A 19,676-nucleotide genomic window follows, 5' to 3' on the forward strand; every position below is an offset into this window, starting at 1 on the left:
CCGACCCCGTCACGGCCACCGCGCCGTGGCCATCAAGGAGCTCATCGTGGTGTTCGGCGGTGGCAACGAGGGGATAGTGGATGAACTGCACGTGTACAACACGGGTGAGTGCAAAAAGCCCGCCGGGTCCTGGGATCTTTCCCTCCTTCCATCTATTCCCTTTCCCTCCTTTTCCCTCCCTTCATCTCCTCTCCTTCCCTCCATCCATCACTTCCTCAGCACTGTCTCCTTCCTTTTCCCACTCCTCTCTTCTCTCTCTTCCCCTTCTTTTTCTCCCCCTTCTCCCATTCCTCTCCTTCCACGCTGATCCTGCTTTCTTCCCTCCACAACCCTTTGCTCTGCCTCGTTTCTCTGCTCTTTCCCCCGTTCTTACACCCCCTGATTCCTGTGTTTGAGGGGTGCTTTCATTATTGAAGAGGAACCGTCTAGTCCGGCTGGTGCGGGGGCGTCGCCAGCGGTGGTGACTTCAGACATACACCGTTACCCGGGCGAGCGGGCTGGCGGATGCGTCCCTTTGGTGCAGGCTGATTTCCCACCCCCTCCTTCCCTCCCTCCTTCCTCCTGCGCCTGCTCAGCTATTCATCCCTAGTGCTCATTCGGGAGAGATGACAACTTCTAGATTACAGATGAGTTCTGTCTCGAGAAAAGGGGCATAATCCAGCAGCCTAATCCCGATTTGGGCGGGGGTGGCGGCTCGTGTGTTTGGTGGGTAACCTCCCTGAGATGGTGCAGGAGCCTTGGGGAACCACAGATCAGGCAGCATTGCCGCCTCCCGCTTGGCATTCACTTCTGCAATGTTTGTCTTCAAATTGCCGGTTTTCTTGATCCTCCGATGTAAGATGAATTCCAGTGATCCCGCAGCGGGCTCAGGTGGTCCCTTACCTGACTCTCCTCTTCCTAAGGTTGAAAGAGGTTACCTGCCTATGTTCATGCTTCCCCCAAACCCAAGGTCTAGTTTTATGGCGGGCGGGGGGTTGGGGGGACATGGAGGGGAGTGCGGGATTGGGTGGCCGAAAGAACACTGGACCGGGCTTCTCTCTTTGGGTATGCTGGCCTGTGGCTGGCTTTCAGCCTTTTGCCTGGTGTCCTTGCTGGGTCTCTAGGGCCTGGCTGCATCCTCCTGCAGCCCCCTCCCCACGGTGGCCACTTGGCCTGATTTGCACACCTATTGCCTCATTCTGAGTGGGCTGTTGAATGGCTGCTGGCCCGTAGCACCTCCCCTTGCTCGTAAGGAGGGGCTTGAGGCGTTGTCACTGGAACATTGGGCCTATGTCTGTTGTGTTCTGGGTGAGAGCCTGAGGGACCAAGGCTTGGATGGGCAGGGGAAAGCCCCCCTTTCCTACGTCAGACAATATCTTTTAGGGAGCTCCCCTCTGCAGCCGAAGGAAGATGGGTTCCGTTCAGACATGGCCAGGGCCATCTACCAGCTCTTTTCGTCTTGCTATCATATCTAGCAAAACTCCTTGTGCTCCAGATCCATCCTCCCCCCAGGCTCTAGAAGTATAGGGTCCTTGAGTTGGGGCACCCCCTCCAGCTTTGAGGTTGCCCTGGGGTGGAGAGCTGGCAGCCGGAGGGAGAAGTTGGAGTGGCAACGGTTAGAGCTGGGTTCTTGGTTGGGTGCTTCCCCCTCCCCCCTGCTCCCTCCCGCCCCCAGGCAGAGTGCAGTTTTCTCTGAACCTTGTAGGTTTTTGCCCCCAACTGACCAAGTTGACTTTCAAAGGCTGGTGGGTTGCAGTGACCCTTTGCATTCCGGGTCTCAGCACCTGTTGCCTCCAGCGAGGCCAGGCTGGTTGGTGGTGCTCCGTGCCAGCTCAGACAGCTGCTGGTGGCAGCAATTAGCCCAGTAAGGTAAGGCTGAGGGGCAGGGCTGTTTTTAGAGAGGCCGTTGCCCTGAGCAGAACCTCAGCTCCTTGGATCAACTTGATTCTCCCAAGGCCTGGAGCAGGCTCCTTGGCAGGGAAATACCATTTTAGAAAGTAGGGCAGGGGCCTAATTAGCATCAACTCAACTCCAAAGTCCACTTCTTCCTGGGGCCTCTGCATATTCGTTAGTTTATTATAATGAACTGGTGGCTTCGGCCTTGATTCATCCCCAGCCTGTAAGGATATGTTGGGTAGTCGGGCATAGCCAGCCCTTCAGAAGGGCTGCACCCCGATTCCTCCAGGGGAGCACTTTCCATACTGCCCTAGTCAACTCCTTAGGTGACTTCCCAGGAGAGCGACTAGCGACCCTACTCCTGAGTGTTTATGCTCTGACAGATACGGTCAAATAACATAACTCAAATAATGGTGCAGAGATCTCCGGCCTTTCCTGGAGCTGCAAGGTTCTTATGTCCTCTGGAAAGATGGGGCTTGGTGTTGCCCCCCCACCAATGTGGCCCAGATGCCCCTCATCCTTGGTTGCTGCTTCCACAGCTGCCCTCCTGCTTCCCTTTGTTGTTGTTTTAAAATACATTTTTATTAATTTCAGAGAGGGAGAGGGAGAGAGAAACATCAATGATGAGAATCATCGATCGGCTGCCTCCTGCACGCCCCACACTGGGCATTGAGCCCACAACCCAGGCATGTGCCCTGACAGGGAATCGAACCGTGACCTCCGGGTTCATAGGTCGACACTCAACCACTGAGCCACACCGGCCGGGCACCTTTCCTTTGTTTTAAATGAGGTCAGCATATTGTCCTGAGGTTTCTCTTGCACTTTTCCTTCTACTGGATGAGAGCTCAGAGACTCGCTGAGCTGCCAGCGTTCTCTGTTGCTAAGATAAAAGACTCCAGGGGGTGCATTCAGGAGGTGCTAGGCACTTTGCTGGTTTGGTTAGCTCAGCAAAGGGGGGGGGATGTGACAAGGGAATGAGGAGTGGCAGGTGTGTGAGAAAGTGTCTGTTCTTCCTCTTCGACAGTCACTACAGCAGCTGTGGGACACTTGACTGGCTTTTGGGAGGTCTTAGGGTAGCCGTCCTTGACCTCGGGGAATTTTATTTCAGCCCAGCAAAGCGGATTAATCAGAAGACCTGATGCTGACAGGGTGGGGTGGGACCTGGTGAGGGGAGGACATGGCCATTTGCCAAAGGAGCCACCCAAGGCTGGTTGGCCTCAATGGTTCTTTAAGGTCTGCCAACTGTTTCAACTGGAAGGAGCCTTGGAAAATATCTAATAAAACTTCCTTGTTTTTTCACATGAGGAAATTGGGGGCCAAGAAGGGAAGTGACAGGTCCAGGGTCACCCCACCAGCTGCTTGTGGAGTTTGGCAGGAGTACAGACCTTTACAGAGACCGTTAGACTGTCTCTTCCTTCACAGACGGAGACCACCACCTTGGAGATGCCTCCCAGTTCCTCTGTCCCAGTAGCTAATTAGTCGCTGAACCAAGCTTGTCTCAAATCTGTTCCCCCTCCATTCTGGGCCCTCTCCCCACATGGCTCTTGCAGTCACTTCCTGATTGGCCCTGTTAGTTTCATGTGTCGGGAAATCCCGTTCACCCTTCGAGGCCTAGCTCCAATGGTCCCCTCTTCTGAGAAGCCCCCACCCCCCACTCCCCCCCGCCAATCATCACCCCTGCAAACCTCTTTCTTGGCTGTTCTTCCTATGGTGGGAGGAGGACATGGCAGCTTCCCTACTAGATTGGGAGTCTGAGTCCGCGAGCTGTCTCCTCTGTGCCTCTCAGCACCCGGCACCGTGGCTGCCACACAGGAAGTGCCTCAGCGTGACAGCGAACAAAAAGGCAGCTGGTGCGGCTGGACCATCTACCCGCTGTGGGGGGTTGGATCTCTAGGTGGTGACGCGTAGAGGCTGTAGAGGCTGACGGGGCAGCAGCAACTGAAGACAGAGTTGGCACAACATGGAAAGGGGTGGGGGAACTGATAAAACACAGAAGCTGGGGTTTCAGGCTTGTTGAGGAGAGAGAAGGTGGAATCGTATTTCTGGCCATCCCATGAAGGGTCCCAGGTGTAGGCGGCCTCCCTTCCTCAAAGCCCCCTCCCAGCTGAGAGCAGGGACAAAACCAGAGCATATCAAGAACGGGAGACCCAAAGATTAGGTTGCACGACACTCCCCACTCGATGAGCTAGAGGTAATAGTATTAAGGGGTGACTACGAGCAGCTGTCATGTTTAAGAGACGGTTGCTTGTGCCACCTCAGGGGCCGAACTGGGGCTGGAGATGAAACGAAGAGAGGCAGTTCACAACTTCACACCTGACCACTGCCCTGCCTGGAGTGTTCTAGAACAAGATTGGGACTTCTTGGGCACCATAGAATGTGCTGGTCATTGTTAGCTCTTAGGGCATCCCAGGTTACTTCTAGTCTGGCAGGTGATCAGTGTGTTGGGGAAGCGGTGGGCTGATTTCCTTTGCCATATAGCTTTGTCCCAGCCCTGGTCCATGGCCCCATAGCCACAAGGGTGTTCAGGTGAGCAAAGGTGGCTGATGGCTCCCTGTTCATGGGGCCCTGAGGTGGGCATCTAGTGATCCCTTTAGGTGACGAGGTTCTTGTCTGTGTCTCTTTTGCTCTGTGACCTCAGGTAAGTTATTTCCCCTCCTGGGTTCTGTTCCTTTATCAATTAAGGGATGTTGGCTGAGATGATCTCAGTGATTTCTGTTAGCTTTTATCCCACTAACTTGGATGAGATCCCTTTCAGGGACCATTCATGCAGGGCGGTCTGCCTCGGCATGGGGAGCTGCTGTCTTTTCTTGGTGTGTATGTGCACGAGGAATGAGAGCAAGGCAGTGAGCCGGGACCTGGGTCTGGGCGCATGCGCATGGCAGGCAGTACAGCATTGCACCTCTGCTAGAAACATGGCAGAGGAGGGGAGAGGAGGATTGGTGCTAGGCATCCTAAAATCCCCGTGACTCAGCTAAACCACAGAGGGGGGACGGGCAGCCTCTTCCACACCAACCTGTAGAGTTGGGTGGTGGGGAGTGACCTGAAGGGCTGTAACTGTCTCAGGAGGTCCAGCTGTGCTTTTATTTATCATTTTATTTTTTCCCTGTCATTTTTATTTAGTTCAGTACATGGCAAAATATAAATACATAACAATATGTCCTTTCTTATCATGGGTAATAAAATCTGTAGCCAATATTTTACGTAACAAAAGAAAACTAAATCTGTAAGTTACCAGAAAAGGGACAAGGAATAGGAAAATAATACATTTTATATAAATTATAGAGGCCAGTTACAATGAAGATCTAGCACCTTTGTTTCTAACTCAGATTTTTTACAAAATAAAGTGAACTTGTAATACTTTGTGACCTGCCTGGAGGACATAAACACTGGCCCTTTCAAAAGACAGTGGTCAAAGACAAAATGTTATCTTGATGTCACAGCTTGTTCTTAGTTCTTAACTGGAGTTGATCTTTGATAGTCTTTTTTTTTTTAAATATATTGTTATTGAGCTTTCACAGAGGAAGGGAGAGAGATAGAAACATCAATGAGACAGAATTATTGATCGGCTGCTTCTTGTACGCCCCCCCACTGGGGATTGAGCCCACAACCTCCATGAACCGAACTGTGACCTCCAGATTCATAGATCAACGCTCAACCACTGAGCCATGCCGACTAGGCTCATAGTCTTCTTTAAGTGGTGGTAGTTTCGGCAAGATTTTTATCAGGAAATCCAGCTGTAGTGTCTAGGGCTATGGTTGCTCGGTCTGCGCCTGACAAAGGCAGTCTACACCAGTCAGATCCCAGTGGGTGCTACGTTTACATCCATATCCCAATCCCTTTGCTTGCTCATGTTGACCAAAACAGATTTAGGGACATGGAAGCAAACAGGGTTGAGACTGACCCCCAGTTTGAGGATTTACCTCCTGGCTCATAGGTCGATGCTCAACCACTGAGCCATGTTGGCCGGACTTTTTTCCCCATCACCACTTATCCCTTCTATGCCCTCTTCCACCTCTACCCATCTCCCTCTACCTACCCCCCCCCCCAATCACCACACTGTTGTCCATGTCCATGAGTTCTCTGCTGCCTGGCTTCACTGTCATCCTCTTCCTTGGTGGCCTCCTGAGCCTACCCCCAGCTAGAGGTGATGGGCTTTGGGGAAGCTTCTGCGGCCGGCAGAGACTGTTAGGTGCCACAGCTTATGCTACTGCTGCCACCTCTGGCTTTTGAAGGTGTTCTGGAGGGCTGTGGGCATGGCACGGCAGAAGGTGGATGTGGACCATTACCCAGGAGACGCCAGCAGAGATTGTTCTTGTGTGGCCTTGTGCCCCACCCCCACAGGCCACACTGCCTTGATTGGCTTCCCTTGGGTGCCCCGCACCTGCAAGGACCGGGGGGACACCAACCAATACCGGTTGCTCTTTCAGCCACTTAAAGGTGCAGTCATGGGCCCGCAGGAGGAGGAGCCTGGGGCCACCGAGAGAGTATTCTGGGTGTTAAAAGTTTCTTTCTGATGACCCACCGAGCGGTAGGGGAAGGAAGTCGGTGGCCACGTTCCCAGAAGCTGATGAATTATCTTGGTCAGTGACTTCCGGCTTATTAAGGCAAACTTGAGGTGAAGCAGGCTGCTTTGAGGTGGCCTCTGAAGTCAAGAGGCTTAGAAGATAGCTGAGGTAGAGGGCTGGCACTTGAATGCTGAAAGGAGAAAGTGCCATAGCCTTGGAAATAGAGGTGCTGTCTCAGCCCCTCCTTTCTTGGACCATATGCTATAGGCCGGTAGATTTGGGGAGTAAGAGGAGCGAGGACTCTGGTTCTGGGAGTTCCCGGCCATTCTGACATCTGCTTCCTTTTGTTCACCAGCAACCAACCAGTGGTTCATCCCAGCTGTGAGAGGGGACATCCCCCCTGGGTGTGCAGCCTATGGCTTTGTGTGTGACGGGACTCGCCTGCTGGTGTTTGGTGGAATGGTAGAGTATGGGAAGTACAGCAATGACCTCTACGAGCTCCAGGTAATGGCCCCTGATGTACTCCTTACAGTTGTGGCTGGGGGGTGGGGTGGGATGGGGCAGTAAAGCAAGAATGATGGGGGGAAGAGGGCTGGCAGCTCCTCCTGACATGACAAATAGCTTGGGCTCAGAAGGCGGGCTCATCCCCAACTCAATCACCGAGTCTTGATTTTGCAGGCAAGTCGGTGGGAGTGGAAGAGACTCAAAGCAAAGACACCCAAAAACGGGCCCCCTCCGTGTCCTCGGCTTGGGCACAGCTTCTCTCTTGTGGGCAACAAATGCTACCTGTTTGGGGGTTTGGCCAACGATAGCGAGGACCCCAAGAACAACATTCCGAGGTGAGGCTGTGTCCTCTTCATGTGGAATCCCACGTGCCAGCCAGCCCCACCATGCCAAGTCTGTCTCCTTTGTGCAAGGAGAGGGTGGCACTAGATGCCCTGTAAGGAGTTTTTGGGCACTGAGGTCTCCAGCCCAGAGGAGGAGGCACTGGGGAAGAAGGGCCTAGCCAGGAGGTAGACACCTCCCTAGCCTTGGGCTGGTTCCTACGGCTTGGAACAGCTTGCCATAGCTGACCTTTCTTCTCCAGGTACCTGAATGACTTATACATCCTGGAATTACGGCCAGGCTCCGGAGTGGTGGCCTGGGACATCCCCATCACTTATGGCGTCCTGCCCCCACCGCGGGAGTCGCACACTGCTGTGGTCTACACTGAGAAAGACAACAAGAAGTCCAAGCTGGTGATCTACGGAGGGATGAGCGGCTGCCGCCTGGGGGACCTCTGGACCCTAGATATAGGTAAGATGGGGTGTGGCCTCTCCAGTAGCCTCAGAGCAAAGCCGGTCTGCTATGCAGCCAGCGTGGGGTCCGCAGGGAGGAGGAGTGTCCTGCTTGGCTCCTTTTCATGGGAGGGTGAGGGCAGGCAGTACCCTGTTCGGGGTTATCGTATCTGCCCCGAGATTGTGGCATTTTTTCAGAAAGAACAAGGCTGAGTTGGTCTGCTTATAGGAGACCAACGGCAGGGGTCGGGGCCTTTCCAAAATGGAATTGTCTAGATTAGATAGCATTAGTCCCTGCTGATTCATCAGTGCTCAGCCTGTACCAGGAACAGTGCACATTGGTCTGTCCGAGTTAAGAGGGGTCTTGAGCCCGGGAGACCTCTGGGGGCTACTTAGGCTGGTAAGCAGGTGGGGTGTCTGGAGTGGTAGAAAGAAGTGTGGGTTTTTGACCTGAAGAAGGCTGAAGAGAGGAGGTGGCTGGCAACATAGCTTTGGAGGATAGATTTGATCAACGTGGGTGCCCAAAAGAAACAGTAGTGTGTTGTTGTTGTTTTTAATGTATTATTATTGGTTTCAGAGAGGAAGGGAGAGGGAGGAAGAGAGAAACATCAATGATAAGAGAGAATCACTGATCGGCTGCCTCCTGCATGCCCCACACTGGGGATCGCGCCCGCAACCCAGGCATGTGCTCTGACCAGGAATCAATCTGTGACCTCCTGGTTCATAGGTCGATGTGCAACAACTGAGCCACACCAGCCGGGCTAGAAACACTTTTTTCATTAGCGAAACTCCTAGCAGCACTCTGCTTCCCAACACTCAGTTTGTAGATAGTAGAGGTGGTGTGGGTATGAACATGTTCTTTGGAGAGTAGGGCGCCCAGTGGCATGTCTTATGCTCTCTACTCCTACCCTAACCTCAAGAGCAGTGCCTGCCCATAGCAGATCTTCCAAGAGATGCCAATTGCCAGGATGGGCTAACACAGCTTGAGAAATGCCAGAAGCTGATCCAAGGGCCTCCCATGGGCTATAGGGGGCCCAGGCATTGGATTCTTGGACCTGGGTTGGCACCCACTTTCCAGAGCCTTCCCCGAGGCCAGGGAACTTCCTCTGGGTCAAGGGCATATGTCTTACCTTGTGTTGGTAACCCTCCTTTCTCCGTTGCTCTGCAGAGACTCTGACATGGAATAAGCCCAGTCTCAGTGGAGTGGCACCTCTTCCTCGAAGTCTCCACTCGGCCACAACCATAGGCAACAAGTGAGTAGCTAGCCATTGCTTTTCCCTTCACACCAGCCCTCATACCTCGCCCCAAAAGGCTCGCAGTTTTGTCCAGCAATTCTGAAGAGGCCTCTTTCTGGCTGGGCTGGCATTCAGCAGCCCTTTGTTTTCATTACCACCCCACCCTGGAGGACCAAGAGAAGACACAGGGTAGAGGGGCACGCACTGTTCTAGATTCTCCACATATAAGCAGCTGAGTGCCTTTGTCCATACCGAGGTCCCAAAAGGAATGGAAGAATGATGGGGACCGAGATGAGCTGAGCAATGTTTCCTTGTAGTGGAGGTGACACAGTTCTTGGGAGGGCTGAGCCACCAAGCAGAAGACGGCCACATCAAGAGCTTCATGTGTCCTAGGGGGCTCTCCTGGGGAGAGCTAGGGGACCAAGTGTATATAGAACTTTCTGGATGGAAGAGGTGGCCTCTAGTTTGGCACCTCCTCTACAATCGTCTCCTACTCTTGCCTCCCTTGTTCCAGAATGTACGTGTTTGGTGGCTGGGTGCCTCTCGTCATGGATGACGTCAAAGTGGCCACACACGAGAAGGAGTGGAAGTGCACCAATACACTGGCTTGTCTCAACCTGGGTATGGCCTCTTGGGGCTCAGAGGGGCCTACGGAGGGCTGCAGGGAGCTGGCCGTTCTCGGCCCCGGCGCTGTGTGGGGTGTGCAGGGAGCAAAGCTAAGGCTCAGGCCTCTAGAATCCATGAGCAGTAGCCACTGGTCAGAGCGCTCGGTGGGACCCTGCCCTTCGAATTTGTTGAATAGGCTCTTCCTACACAAGGGTCCGACATACGGAAGTACAAAGCCTCAGGGTGCAGAGCTTCCCGTTCTGCTTCTCAGATGCAGACACTTTGGTAGGTTCTTACCCGCCCTGCAGGGACTCATCTGTATATCCCAGCATGCCTATAGGTTCCTCTAGAAACCAAACGGCAGCCTGCTCTACTCAGAGCTGTACCTGTCCTTCTCCATTCACTCCATCTCGGAGACCATCCCGTCCCCATGCACCAAGCGGCCTCATTCTTTTGAATTGCTATCCTGGGGTCGGGACTTGGACAGACGCCGCTCCGTGAGTATCCTTGCACTGTGTATTTAGAACTATCCACGTGCAAGTGTATTTGAAGGGTAAAAACTTCAGCATCCCTTTGCTGCCAAAGGGATGTTGCCAAGCTGCCCTGTACCCACATAGACACCTCTAGCAGTGCCTAGCAACCGTCAAACCATTTGCTCTTCACCAAGTCTGATAAGTGATTAAATCTCCCCCTGTGCCAGCCCCTGCCCCGGTTCACCTTGAGCCCCAGCTGCAGCAGGCACTGAAATCAAACTGCTGGGCACCTTAGGGGCTAAGTTTGCACCTCTCCCATGTTGAACGTTGTACTTCATTTTTCTTAGATCCGCTGCCTTTTCCATGACTTGCATTCTCTTCACCTGTCTCTTTCTACAGGCTCCTGTGTAGTTTGATGTGAAACCTTTGTGCGTTTCAAGTAGTTTTCTCAGTGTGTAGTTTGTGGCTTATCATTTTCTTCGTTAGGGTCTCTGCTGAGCGGAGTTGTTTTGGGGTGTGTTCTTTTCTAACTTAATAATCTTTGATCCCTTCTTGGCTTTAATTCCCCATCCCTGCCAGCAAAAGGCCAAAGGGCCAGTAGGGATGTGGGTTCCTTTGCCCCGTGCTGATTGCCGCCTCCCGCTCTCCCCAGATACCATGGCCTGGGAGACCATCCTGATGGACACACTGGAGGACAATATTCCCCGAGCCCGAGCTGGCCACTGTGCCGTGGCCATCAACACCCGCCTGTACATATGGAGTGGGCGTGATGGCTACCGAAAGGCCTGGAACAACCAGGTCTGCTGCAAGGACCTCTGGTACCTGGAAACAGGTAAGGCCAACGGGGAGAGGCAGCCCTAGGGCCTCTACGGTGGAGCTCAGCCTGAGGGCATAGCCTGCCATGCTCACTCCTGAAGCCTCTGCCTCCCCCTTCTCCCTGCCCTGGCTGTGCCCTCTTACAGAAAAACCACCGCCTCCAGCCCGGGTACAGCTGGTGCGCGCTAACACCAACTCCCTGGAGGTGAGCTGGGGGGCAGTGGCAACCGCCGACAGTTACCTTCTACAGCTCCAGAAATACGACATTCCTGCCACGGCTGCAACTGCCACCTCCCCCACACCCAATCCAGTCCCGTCCGTGCCTGCCAACCCCCCCAAGAGCCCTGCCCCCGCAGCAGCCGCACCTGCTGTGCAGCCGCTGACCCAAGTAGGCATCACACTCCTGCCCCAGGCCGCCGCCACACCCCCTACCACCACCACCATCCAGGTGTTGCCACCAGTGCCAGGAAGCTCAATTTCCGTGCCCGCTGCAACCAGGACACAAGGTGAGCTGGGCACCAAGCACTTGAGGGCTGGGACTGGCCACTGGGAGAGTGCGCTCCTGGGTAAGGGCTGCCAAGCAGTATGCCTGGCAGTCAGTGCAGGCTTGCAATTGAGTGGTGGGGTTGAGGGTTGGGGGGCAAACTCGGTCCCTCCTGTGGGGACTGTCTCTTTGAGGGTGTTTGGAAGGAGCAGACATGAAGCACTAGCAGTTCATGTCTAAATGCTAAAGGACCCAGCAGAGGAGCTGGGGGGCTCTGCTGATGGCCACCTCCTTCTGTCGTCAGGTGTTCCTGCTGTTCTCAAAGTGACTGGTCCTCAGGCTACAACGGGAACCCCCTTGGTCACCATGCGACCCGCTAGCCAAGCCGGGAAAGCCCCTGTCACTGTGACCTCCCTTCCTGCAGGCGTGCGAATGGTTGTGCCATCCCAGAGTGCTCAGGGGACGGTGAGGAGCCGATGTGAGACTGGGCTAGGTGGGGCGGGACTTCCCAGTGATTGACAGCACCCTGACTGGGTTAGAATCGCACCAGTTCCAGCACCATTCATCCTGGGCCTTTCTCACCTGTGAAGCACTGAAGAGGTTGCATTGCCAAGTTAATATTAATTACCAAGTTGATGCCTCAGAAGGACCTCCTGCCATCTAGGGCCTTTTGAATGTGGACTTTCTTGTTCTGAAACCTGAGGGAAGAGTCTAAGGGGAGGCGGGTTGGTTGACCCAGGCCCATAAAGAGGGGGCTGTCTCTGACTCTGGACTTAGGAGAAGATCCAGAGCTGCTGACAAACTCCTGCCTTGGGGTCACTGTGCCTGCTCGGTGGTAGGAGCCCAGATTTGCAAGGAGCCCTGGGCAGGAAGGAGGCTCCCTGGTGAAGTTTGGGGCAGAGAGCCTAGGTCCCAGCCCTCTGGTTCACACTTTCATGCCTACCACAGGTGATCGGCAGCAACCCACAGATGAGTGGCATGGCTGCGTTGGCCGCTGCAGCCGCTGCCACCCAGAAGATCCCTCCTTCCTCGGCGCCAACTGTGCTGAGTGTCCCAGCAGGCACCACCATCGTCAAGACCGTGGCCGTGACACCTGGTACTACCACCCTCCCGGCCACTGTCAAGGTGGCTTCCTCACCAGTCATGGTGAGCATCCCCTGGACCTGGTTTTGAACCAACAGCCTTAGAGCCGGAGACTTCTAGGCAATGATATGATCTGACAGTTGTCACTTCTCCAGGGCTTTAGACCAACCCACAGAGGCTGTTGGTCTGTAATTGGTGCATGCCATGGACCCTGGACTAAGCCTTCACTCTTAGGGTGTGAAGCCCTAGGCTAGACCTGTGGTTGTTTAGTCAACCACACAGAGCTCTTCAGTCTGGGGGGAGAGGGGAAGAGGAGTCGGGGGGTGAGCCTGAGCTACAGGCCTGCCAGGACATCCCACCCATCACCCGTCTTTCTCCTCCCCCGCCCCCAGGTGAGCAACCCAGCCACTCGGATGCTGAAGACTGCAGCTGCCCAGGTGGGGACATCCGTCTCCTCCGCTGCCAACACATCCACTCGCCCCATCATCACGGTGCACAAGTCCGGGACTGTGACTGTGGCCCAGCAAGCCCAGGTGGTCACCACAGTTGTGGGCGGGGTCACCAAGACCATCACCCTGGTGAAGAGCCCCATCTCTGTCCCAGGAGGCAGTGCTCTGGTGAGTGGCAGCCCGCTGCATGTGGCACTGCCCTGGGCCCATTCCAGGAGAGCCCCAGGCCAGGCAGTGCCCTTGATTGGTTTCCAGATAACTTTCTGCTCCCTCCTTTGCTGTTTAGATTTCCAATCTGGGCAAAGTGATGTCAGTGGTCCAGACTAAACCAGTTCAGACTTCCGCAGTTACAGGCCAGGCGTCTACGGGCCCAGTGACTCAGATCATCCAGGTGAGCGCGTGGGGCCAAGCCTCTGCGACTCCAGCAAGTAGAACTTGCGTCCCTGCCTAGAAAAGATCCCTTGAGTACGTGTTGCTCAGAAAGTTCTGCTCGGCCTGTCACCCACGGGCCAGAATAGTCCCAGAGCTGCTTGGGCCGCGGTGGAGAGTAGCCAAACCAGACTTTCCGTCCTGGCACTGACGTCGGTCCACCTTGGCCGCCTCCAACTGTTTTCCCTTGCAGACCAAAGGGCCCCTGCCAGCTGGGACCATCCTGAAGCTGGTGACCTCAGCAGATGGCAAGCCCACCACCATCATCACTACCACGCAGGCCAGTGGGGCTGGGAGTAAGCCCACCATCCTGGGCATCAGCAGCGTGTCGCCCAGCACCACCAAGCCTGGCACGACCACTATCATCAAGACCATCCCCATGTCAGCCATTATCACCCAGGCGGGCGCTACAGGTAGGGGTCTCCCCCAGCGCATGGGCAACGGACTTCCAGGAGGCTAATGCCAGATAGGCATAGAGGCCAGGCTCTGCCGTGCTCTTGGTTTCTGTTTGGTTTTTTTCCTCTTCTCCACCCTCTCCTTGCCTTTTGCTTAAGGTCTGTAGGGAGGTATCGGAGTGTGGCTTTAATTGGCACTTTATTGTTTTGGTGGTCTTTTTTGTTAATCCTCACCTGAGAACATTTTCCCATTGATTTTTAGAGAGTGGAAGGGAGAGGGAGAGAGAGACAGAGAGAAACATCAATATGAGAGAGACACATCAATTGATTGGTTGTTTCCCGCACCCCACCAGGCCTGGGGATTGAGCCTGCAACTGAGGTGCATGCCCCTGACCGGAATTGAACCCGGGACCCTTCAGTTCGCTCTAGCCACTGAGCTAGGGTGGCACTCCATCATTTTAAGTGAGGGGCATCAAGAGTAACTACTGGAAATGGGACGTGGGAGCTGGCACTGGTGGGGCCTCAGGAGCCCAGCCTGAAGCCCCTCTCCTATGTAGGTGTGACAAGCAGTCCTGGCATCAAGTCCCCCATCACCATTATCACCACCAAGGTTATGACTTCAGGAACTGGAACACCTGCGAAAATCATCACTGCTGTCCCCAAAATTGCCACTGGCCACGGGCAGCAAGGAGTGACCCAGGTGAGGTGTGCCTGGCCCTGTTCACTCCACTGTTCAGTCTAGGACCTGAGCAGGCCACATGTCCTGAGGGTCCTGGAAGGGGGCTGCATGGGATCCAGCCAACCTATGAGTGATATTGGGGTGGTTTCCCTGGCATTCTAGGTGGTGCTAAAGGGGGCCCCTGGACAGCCGGGCACCATTCTTCGCACCGTGCCCATGGGGGGCGTCCGCCTCGTCACCCCTGTCACTGTCTCTGCCGTCAAGCCGGCAGTCACCACACTGGTTGTGAAGGGCACCACAGGTGTGTAGCTGTTTTCCATATTCTTTCTGGGTCCACCTCCCTTCGGAGGCTTGGGGGAGGATGCAGGTGCCCTCTCTGGAGTCTTCTGTTCCTGGTGGGGGCACTCTAGAGTTCCCAGTGCCCCCAGCCCCGTCCAGGTTGAGAAGCTGCTGGAAAGGAAGTACTAGCAGCAGGCCTCATCTCCATCCTGCCTCCCTGCCTTTAGGCGTCACAACTTTAGGCACGATGACTGGCACCGTTTCCACCAGCCTCGCGGGAGCTGGGGGCCACAGTACCAGTGCCTCCCTGGCCACACCCATCACCACCTTGGGCACCATTGCCACCCTCTCAAGCCAAGTGATCAATCCCACTGCCATCACTGTGTCTGCTGCTCAGACCACGCTGACGGGGGCCGGAAGTCTTACCACACCCACCATCACGATGCAGGTAAGGGACGGGGTGCATGACAGCTGTGGGTGCCTGTCCGTGAGTGTTGGGGGACGCATGAGATCAGCCTGAGTGTGTCTAGTCTCCCATCTGTCTGCCTCTGTGTGCAGCAGGTTCTCTTTCTTCCTCATACATGTAGCACCCATGGGATGTGTTCCCTGTTGCCAAATAATTCTTAATTATTAGTAGTCTTTTATGTTGAGATGTATTTCAGTGGTTTGTAGTTTTGAACGCTAGGTTTTTCTTTCTTGTGATATTATAGACCAGGGTGGGCAAACTTTTTGACTCGAGGGCCACAGTGGGTTCTTAAACTGGACCGGAGGGCCGGGACAAAAGCATGGATGGAGTGTTTGTGTGAACTAATATAAATTCAAAGTAAACATCATTACATAAAAGAGATGGGATCATTTACCTTCACACACATATAGCATTTTCCTTGTCTTCATATGTTTTAAGCATAATTCCTGGACTTGGTAAAGCGTCTGTTGCTGGCATCTGTGGGGTGCAGGGTCAATGGGGTTCCTTCCCTAACCAGGGTTGGCCCCACCAGGGCCCTTGCTCGGCTGCCCCAAGCCCCTTCCCAGGCCCTGTGGCCCTTGAGGCGAAACAATGCCTCTTCCTTGGTCCCTGAGCAAGTCAGTGTCTTGGGATGAGAGGGTGAGCAGGAGCCGAGTCTATGGTCCCAGCTGGTGTGGGGGACAACTAGGACATTGGAAGGGGCAAGCAAATGGGAAGTTGGGACACTAACTCTTCCTGTCTGGTGTCTTTCTAGCCTGTCTCCCAGCCTACTCAGGTGACTCTGATCACGGCACCCAGCGGGGTTGAGGCGCAGCCTGTGCACGACCTCCCTGTGTCCATTCTGGCCTCGCCTACTACAGAGCAGCCCACAGCCACCGTCACCATTGCCGATTCTGGCCAGGGTGATGTGCAGCCTGGCACCGTGACGCTGGTGTGCTCCAACCCTCCCTGCGAGACCCACGAGACAGGCACCACCAACACCGCCACCACCACTGTTGTTGCTAACATGGGAGGGCACCCCCAGCCGACCCAAGTGCAGTTCGTCTGTGACAGGCCTGATGCAGCTGCTTCCCTCGTGACCTCGACCGTGGGGCAGCAGAACGGCAGCGTGGTTCGCGTCTGCTCCAACCCACCCTGTGAGACCCACGAGACGGGCACCACCAACACGGCCACCACTGCCACCTCCAACATGGCTGGGCAGCTTGGCTGCTCCAACCCGCCCTGCGAGACCCACGAGACGGGCACCACCAGCACCGCCACCACTGCCATGTCGAGCATCGGTGCCGGCCAGCAGCAAGGCACCCGGCACGCCTGCGTGGCCACCACCATTCCTGTGGTCCGGATCAGCGTGCCCACCGGGACACTGGAGGGAGCCCAGGGTTTCAAGTCTTCATGCCAAACTCGCCAGACCAGCGCGACGAGTACCACCATGACTGTGATGGCTACCGGGACCTCGCACTCAGACAGCCCGCTCCTTGCGCCAAGCCGGGCCCTGGAGGCTGCAGGCCATAGCCCTGCTTTTGTGCAGTTGGCCTCTACGACTAGCCAAGTCAGGCTGGGCCCCAGCAGCAAGGACAGCCCTGTCACTGACCTAGGTCAGTTGGTATCCATGGGGCACCAGCCAGAGGCACAGCACACCCACACAACCAACACCCCCACCACAGCCCGCTCCAGCATGGGTGCTGGGGAGTCTGGCGAGCTGCGGGGGATCCCCACGCCTGCATACGAGAGCTCATCTAGTGCCTCTGTGACTGTGACAGGCCTGGAGGCACTGCTGTGCTCCTCGGCCACCGTGACCCAGGTCTGCTCCAATCCACCATGTGAGACCCACGAGACGGGTACCACCAACACGGCCACTACCTCGAATGCAGGCAATGCCCAGCGGGTCTGCTCCAACCCACCATGCGAGACCCACGAGACAGGCACAACCCATACACCCACCACCGCCACCTCCGGTGGGGGTGCAGGCCAGCCCGAGGCGGGGCAGCAGCCTCCTGCCAGCCGCCCCTGTGAGACGCACCAGACCACTTCCACCGGCACCACCATGTCAGTCAGTGTAGGTGCCCTGCTCCCGGACAGCACCCCGCCCCTCAGGACCCTGGAGTCGGGGATGGAGGGGGCAGCACCGCCTACCAGTGCTTCCCAGGCCAGCACTTCGCTGCTGACCCCTTTCCCAACACAGAGGGTGTGCTCCAATCCCCCCTGTGAGACTCACGAGACAGGCACCACGCACACGGCCACCACTGTCACCTCCAACATGAGCTCAAACCAAGGTGAGTACAGCTGGCCAGTCTGGTGTCAGTGGTCTCCTGGAGCCCCAAGCTCGAAGAGTGAGGGCTGTGGTGTCTAAAAGATCTATCTAGCCAGAGCCCTAGATTCCGTGGGGCTCAGTTCACCTGGGGGCGGGCGGGAGGGGGGTCCTGGCAACTGTCCTTTAGTGGCAATGCTGGGTAGAGACCCGGGGGCTCCTGGCAACCAGCCTCATCCCTCGGCCCCTGCTGGCTGAGTCCCTGTCATCCAGCTCTGCCTGTCCCCTCAGATCCGCCACCAGCTGCCAGTGACCAAGGAGAGGTGGAGAGCACCCAGGGTGACAGTGTGAACATCACCAGCTCCAGTGCCATCACAACGACTGTGTCCTCCACGCTGACGCGGGCTGTGACCACCGTGACACAGTCCACGCCAGTCCCCGGCCCCTCTGTGCCGGTAAGAGCCCCTGGAAGGTCCCCTTTTGCCTCCCTGCAGCCCAATGCACCTGCGGCCTTGCTGTTCCAGAGCAGGACACTAGGTGTCACTCTTGTACTAGGCACAGTGTTGCTCTTGGTCCTTTCTCCAGATTATGAGTGGGCAACCTCCTGGCACAACAGGGCAAGAGGCAGCAGTCCCCCAGTGCCATGGCTTGCCGGTTCACTACAGCCTAGAGGAGCAAAAAGGGGGTGGGGCATCTGAGTGCCCCTTTCTGACTAGACTGGGAGGCTTCCTTGAGGACGGGTTAGCATTGGCCAGCAGGTCTCAAAGGTGTCGTCTCCCCTCGCCGAACTCCTGCTGCTCAGTGACCTGCCACTGCTGCCCATTTTAAAGGGGTTCTGCTGGTCCATCGTGAATGGGAATCCAGGCTCTAAAGAAAGGTGAAGGGTGCCTGGTTCTGGCCTCCCTCTCCTCCCCTCTGACAGGGGCTTCTCTCCCTTTCTAGAAGATCTCATCAGTGACTGAAACTGCCCCAGGGGCTCTGACCACCGAAGTCCCCATCCCGGCCACGATAACAGTGACCATAGCCAACACAGAAACTTCTGACATGCCCTTCTCTGCTGTTGACATCCTGCAGCCCCCAGAGGAGCTCCAGGCCTCCCCCGGGCCTCGCCAGCAGCTGCCGCCACAGCAACTCCTGCAGCCTGCCTCCACCCCCCTGATGGGGGAGTCCACCGAGGTCCTGTCAGCTTCACAGACCTCTGAGCTCCAGGCCGCTGTGGATCTGAGCAGTACAGGGGACCCCGCTTCGGGCCAGGAGTCTGCCAACTCCGCCATGGTGGCCACTGTGGTGGTCCAGCCACCTGCGCCCACCCAGTCGGAAGTAGACCAGTTGTCACTTCCCCAAGAGCTGATGGCTGAGGCCCAGGCAGGCACTACCACCCTCATGGTCACAGGGCTCACCCCTGAGGAGTTGGCGGTGACTGCTGCTGCCGAAGCAGCTGCCCAGGCTGCGGCCACAGAGGAAGCCCAGGCCCTGGCCATCCAGGCGGTGTTGCAGGCTGCGCAACAAGCTGTCATGGGTAGGTGCAGGGAGCAGAGAGCTCACCCCTCCATGTGAGGTCAAGTCCATATCAGTGCCCTGGAGGGAGGATGGGCCCCTTAGGAAGAGAGAGAACACAGGGTTCTGGAGCCTCCCTGAGGATGGGCAGCCAAGAGAAGAGGAGGCTTGCTTCCTGCCAGGGAGGAGCAAGGCAGACATAAAGGGGAGTACTGGGGCGGAGCTGCTGGGCTCGGCTGGGCACCCAGGAAGCAGGTAGGTTCTCTGCAGGACAGCAAGGTAGAGGTAGGCCAGGCTTTCAGGGCCTCTGTTGCTTGGGGATTGGGCTCAGGAGGTGACATTGGAAAGCCAGGGATGGGCTCCACCTAGCTGGCGTCCCTGTTGAGGAGTATTTCTCTCCGCTCTGGAGCAGGCACTGGGGAGGCCATGGACACGTCCGAGGGGCCAGGAGCTGTGACACAGGCAGAGCTGAGCCACCTGTCGGCTGAAGGCCAGGAGGGCCAGGCCACCACCATCCCCATTGTGCTGACGCAGCAAGAACTGGCCGCCCTGGTGCAGCAGCAGCAGCAGCTGCAAGAGGCCCAGGCCCAGCAGCAGCACCACCACCTGCCCACCGAGGCCCTGGCCCCTGCCGACAGCCTCAATGACCCAACCATCGAGGGCAACTGCCTCAGTGAGCTGGCTGGGGCCGTGCCCAGCACCGTGGCCCTACTGCCCTCCACAGCCACTGAGAGTGAGTAGAGCCCTGTTTGGCCACGTGTACTGTCCCCAGAGGTCTCCGTGGACTGGGGAGAGGTTTTGGGGGGTATCTGCACCCCCCAACGCACAGACTGGGAGGGTGGCCTGGTCCAAGGGAAGGTCCCCCATGTAGAAACTGAGT

General features: G+C 56.2%; 1 protein-coding gene across 1 annotated transcript in view; it reads left to right on the forward strand.

Moving 5' to 3' along the window:
• Window positions 1-19,676, forward strand: part of HCFC1 (host cell factor C1) — a 25,150-nt gene that overhangs the window by 3,227 nt on the left and 2,247 nt on the right. Inside the window, exons 4-23 of the mRNA XM_006766953.2 lie at window positions 5-104; window positions 6,736-6,884; window positions 7,059-7,219; window positions 7,468-7,676; window positions 8,826-8,910; window positions 9,407-9,513; window positions 10,624-10,803; window positions 10,934-11,293; window positions 11,576-11,736; window positions 12,220-12,417; window positions 12,747-12,971; window positions 13,090-13,194; window positions 13,426-13,645; window positions 14,185-14,327; window positions 14,469-14,607; window positions 14,813-15,033; window positions 15,806-17,324; window positions 17,591-17,754; window positions 18,242-18,818; window positions 19,206-19,529. Of these exons, the coding sequence (XP_006767016.1) occupies window positions 5-104; window positions 6,736-6,884; window positions 7,059-7,219; window positions 7,468-7,676; window positions 8,826-8,910; window positions 9,407-9,513; window positions 10,624-10,803; window positions 10,934-11,293; window positions 11,576-11,736; window positions 12,220-12,417; window positions 12,747-12,971; window positions 13,090-13,194; window positions 13,426-13,645; window positions 14,185-14,327; window positions 14,469-14,607; window positions 14,813-15,033; window positions 15,806-17,324; window positions 17,591-17,754; window positions 18,242-18,818; window positions 19,206-19,529 (5,347 nt within the window). The remainder of the gene's footprint in view (window positions 1-4; window positions 105-6,735; window positions 6,885-7,058; window positions 7,220-7,467; window positions 7,677-8,825; window positions 8,911-9,406; window positions 9,514-10,623; window positions 10,804-10,933; window positions 11,294-11,575; window positions 11,737-12,219; window positions 12,418-12,746; window positions 12,972-13,089; window positions 13,195-13,425; window positions 13,646-14,184; window positions 14,328-14,468; window positions 14,608-14,812; window positions 15,034-15,805; window positions 17,325-17,590; window positions 17,755-18,241; window positions 18,819-19,205; window positions 19,530-19,676) is intronic.

Source organism: Myotis davidii, unplaced genomic scaffold (assembly GCF_000327345.1).
Source record: "Myotis davidii unplaced genomic scaffold, ASM32734v1 scaffold462, whole genome shotgun sequence".
Lineage (NCBI taxonomy): Eukaryota > Metazoa > Chordata > Mammalia > Chiroptera > Vespertilionidae > Myotis > Myotis davidii.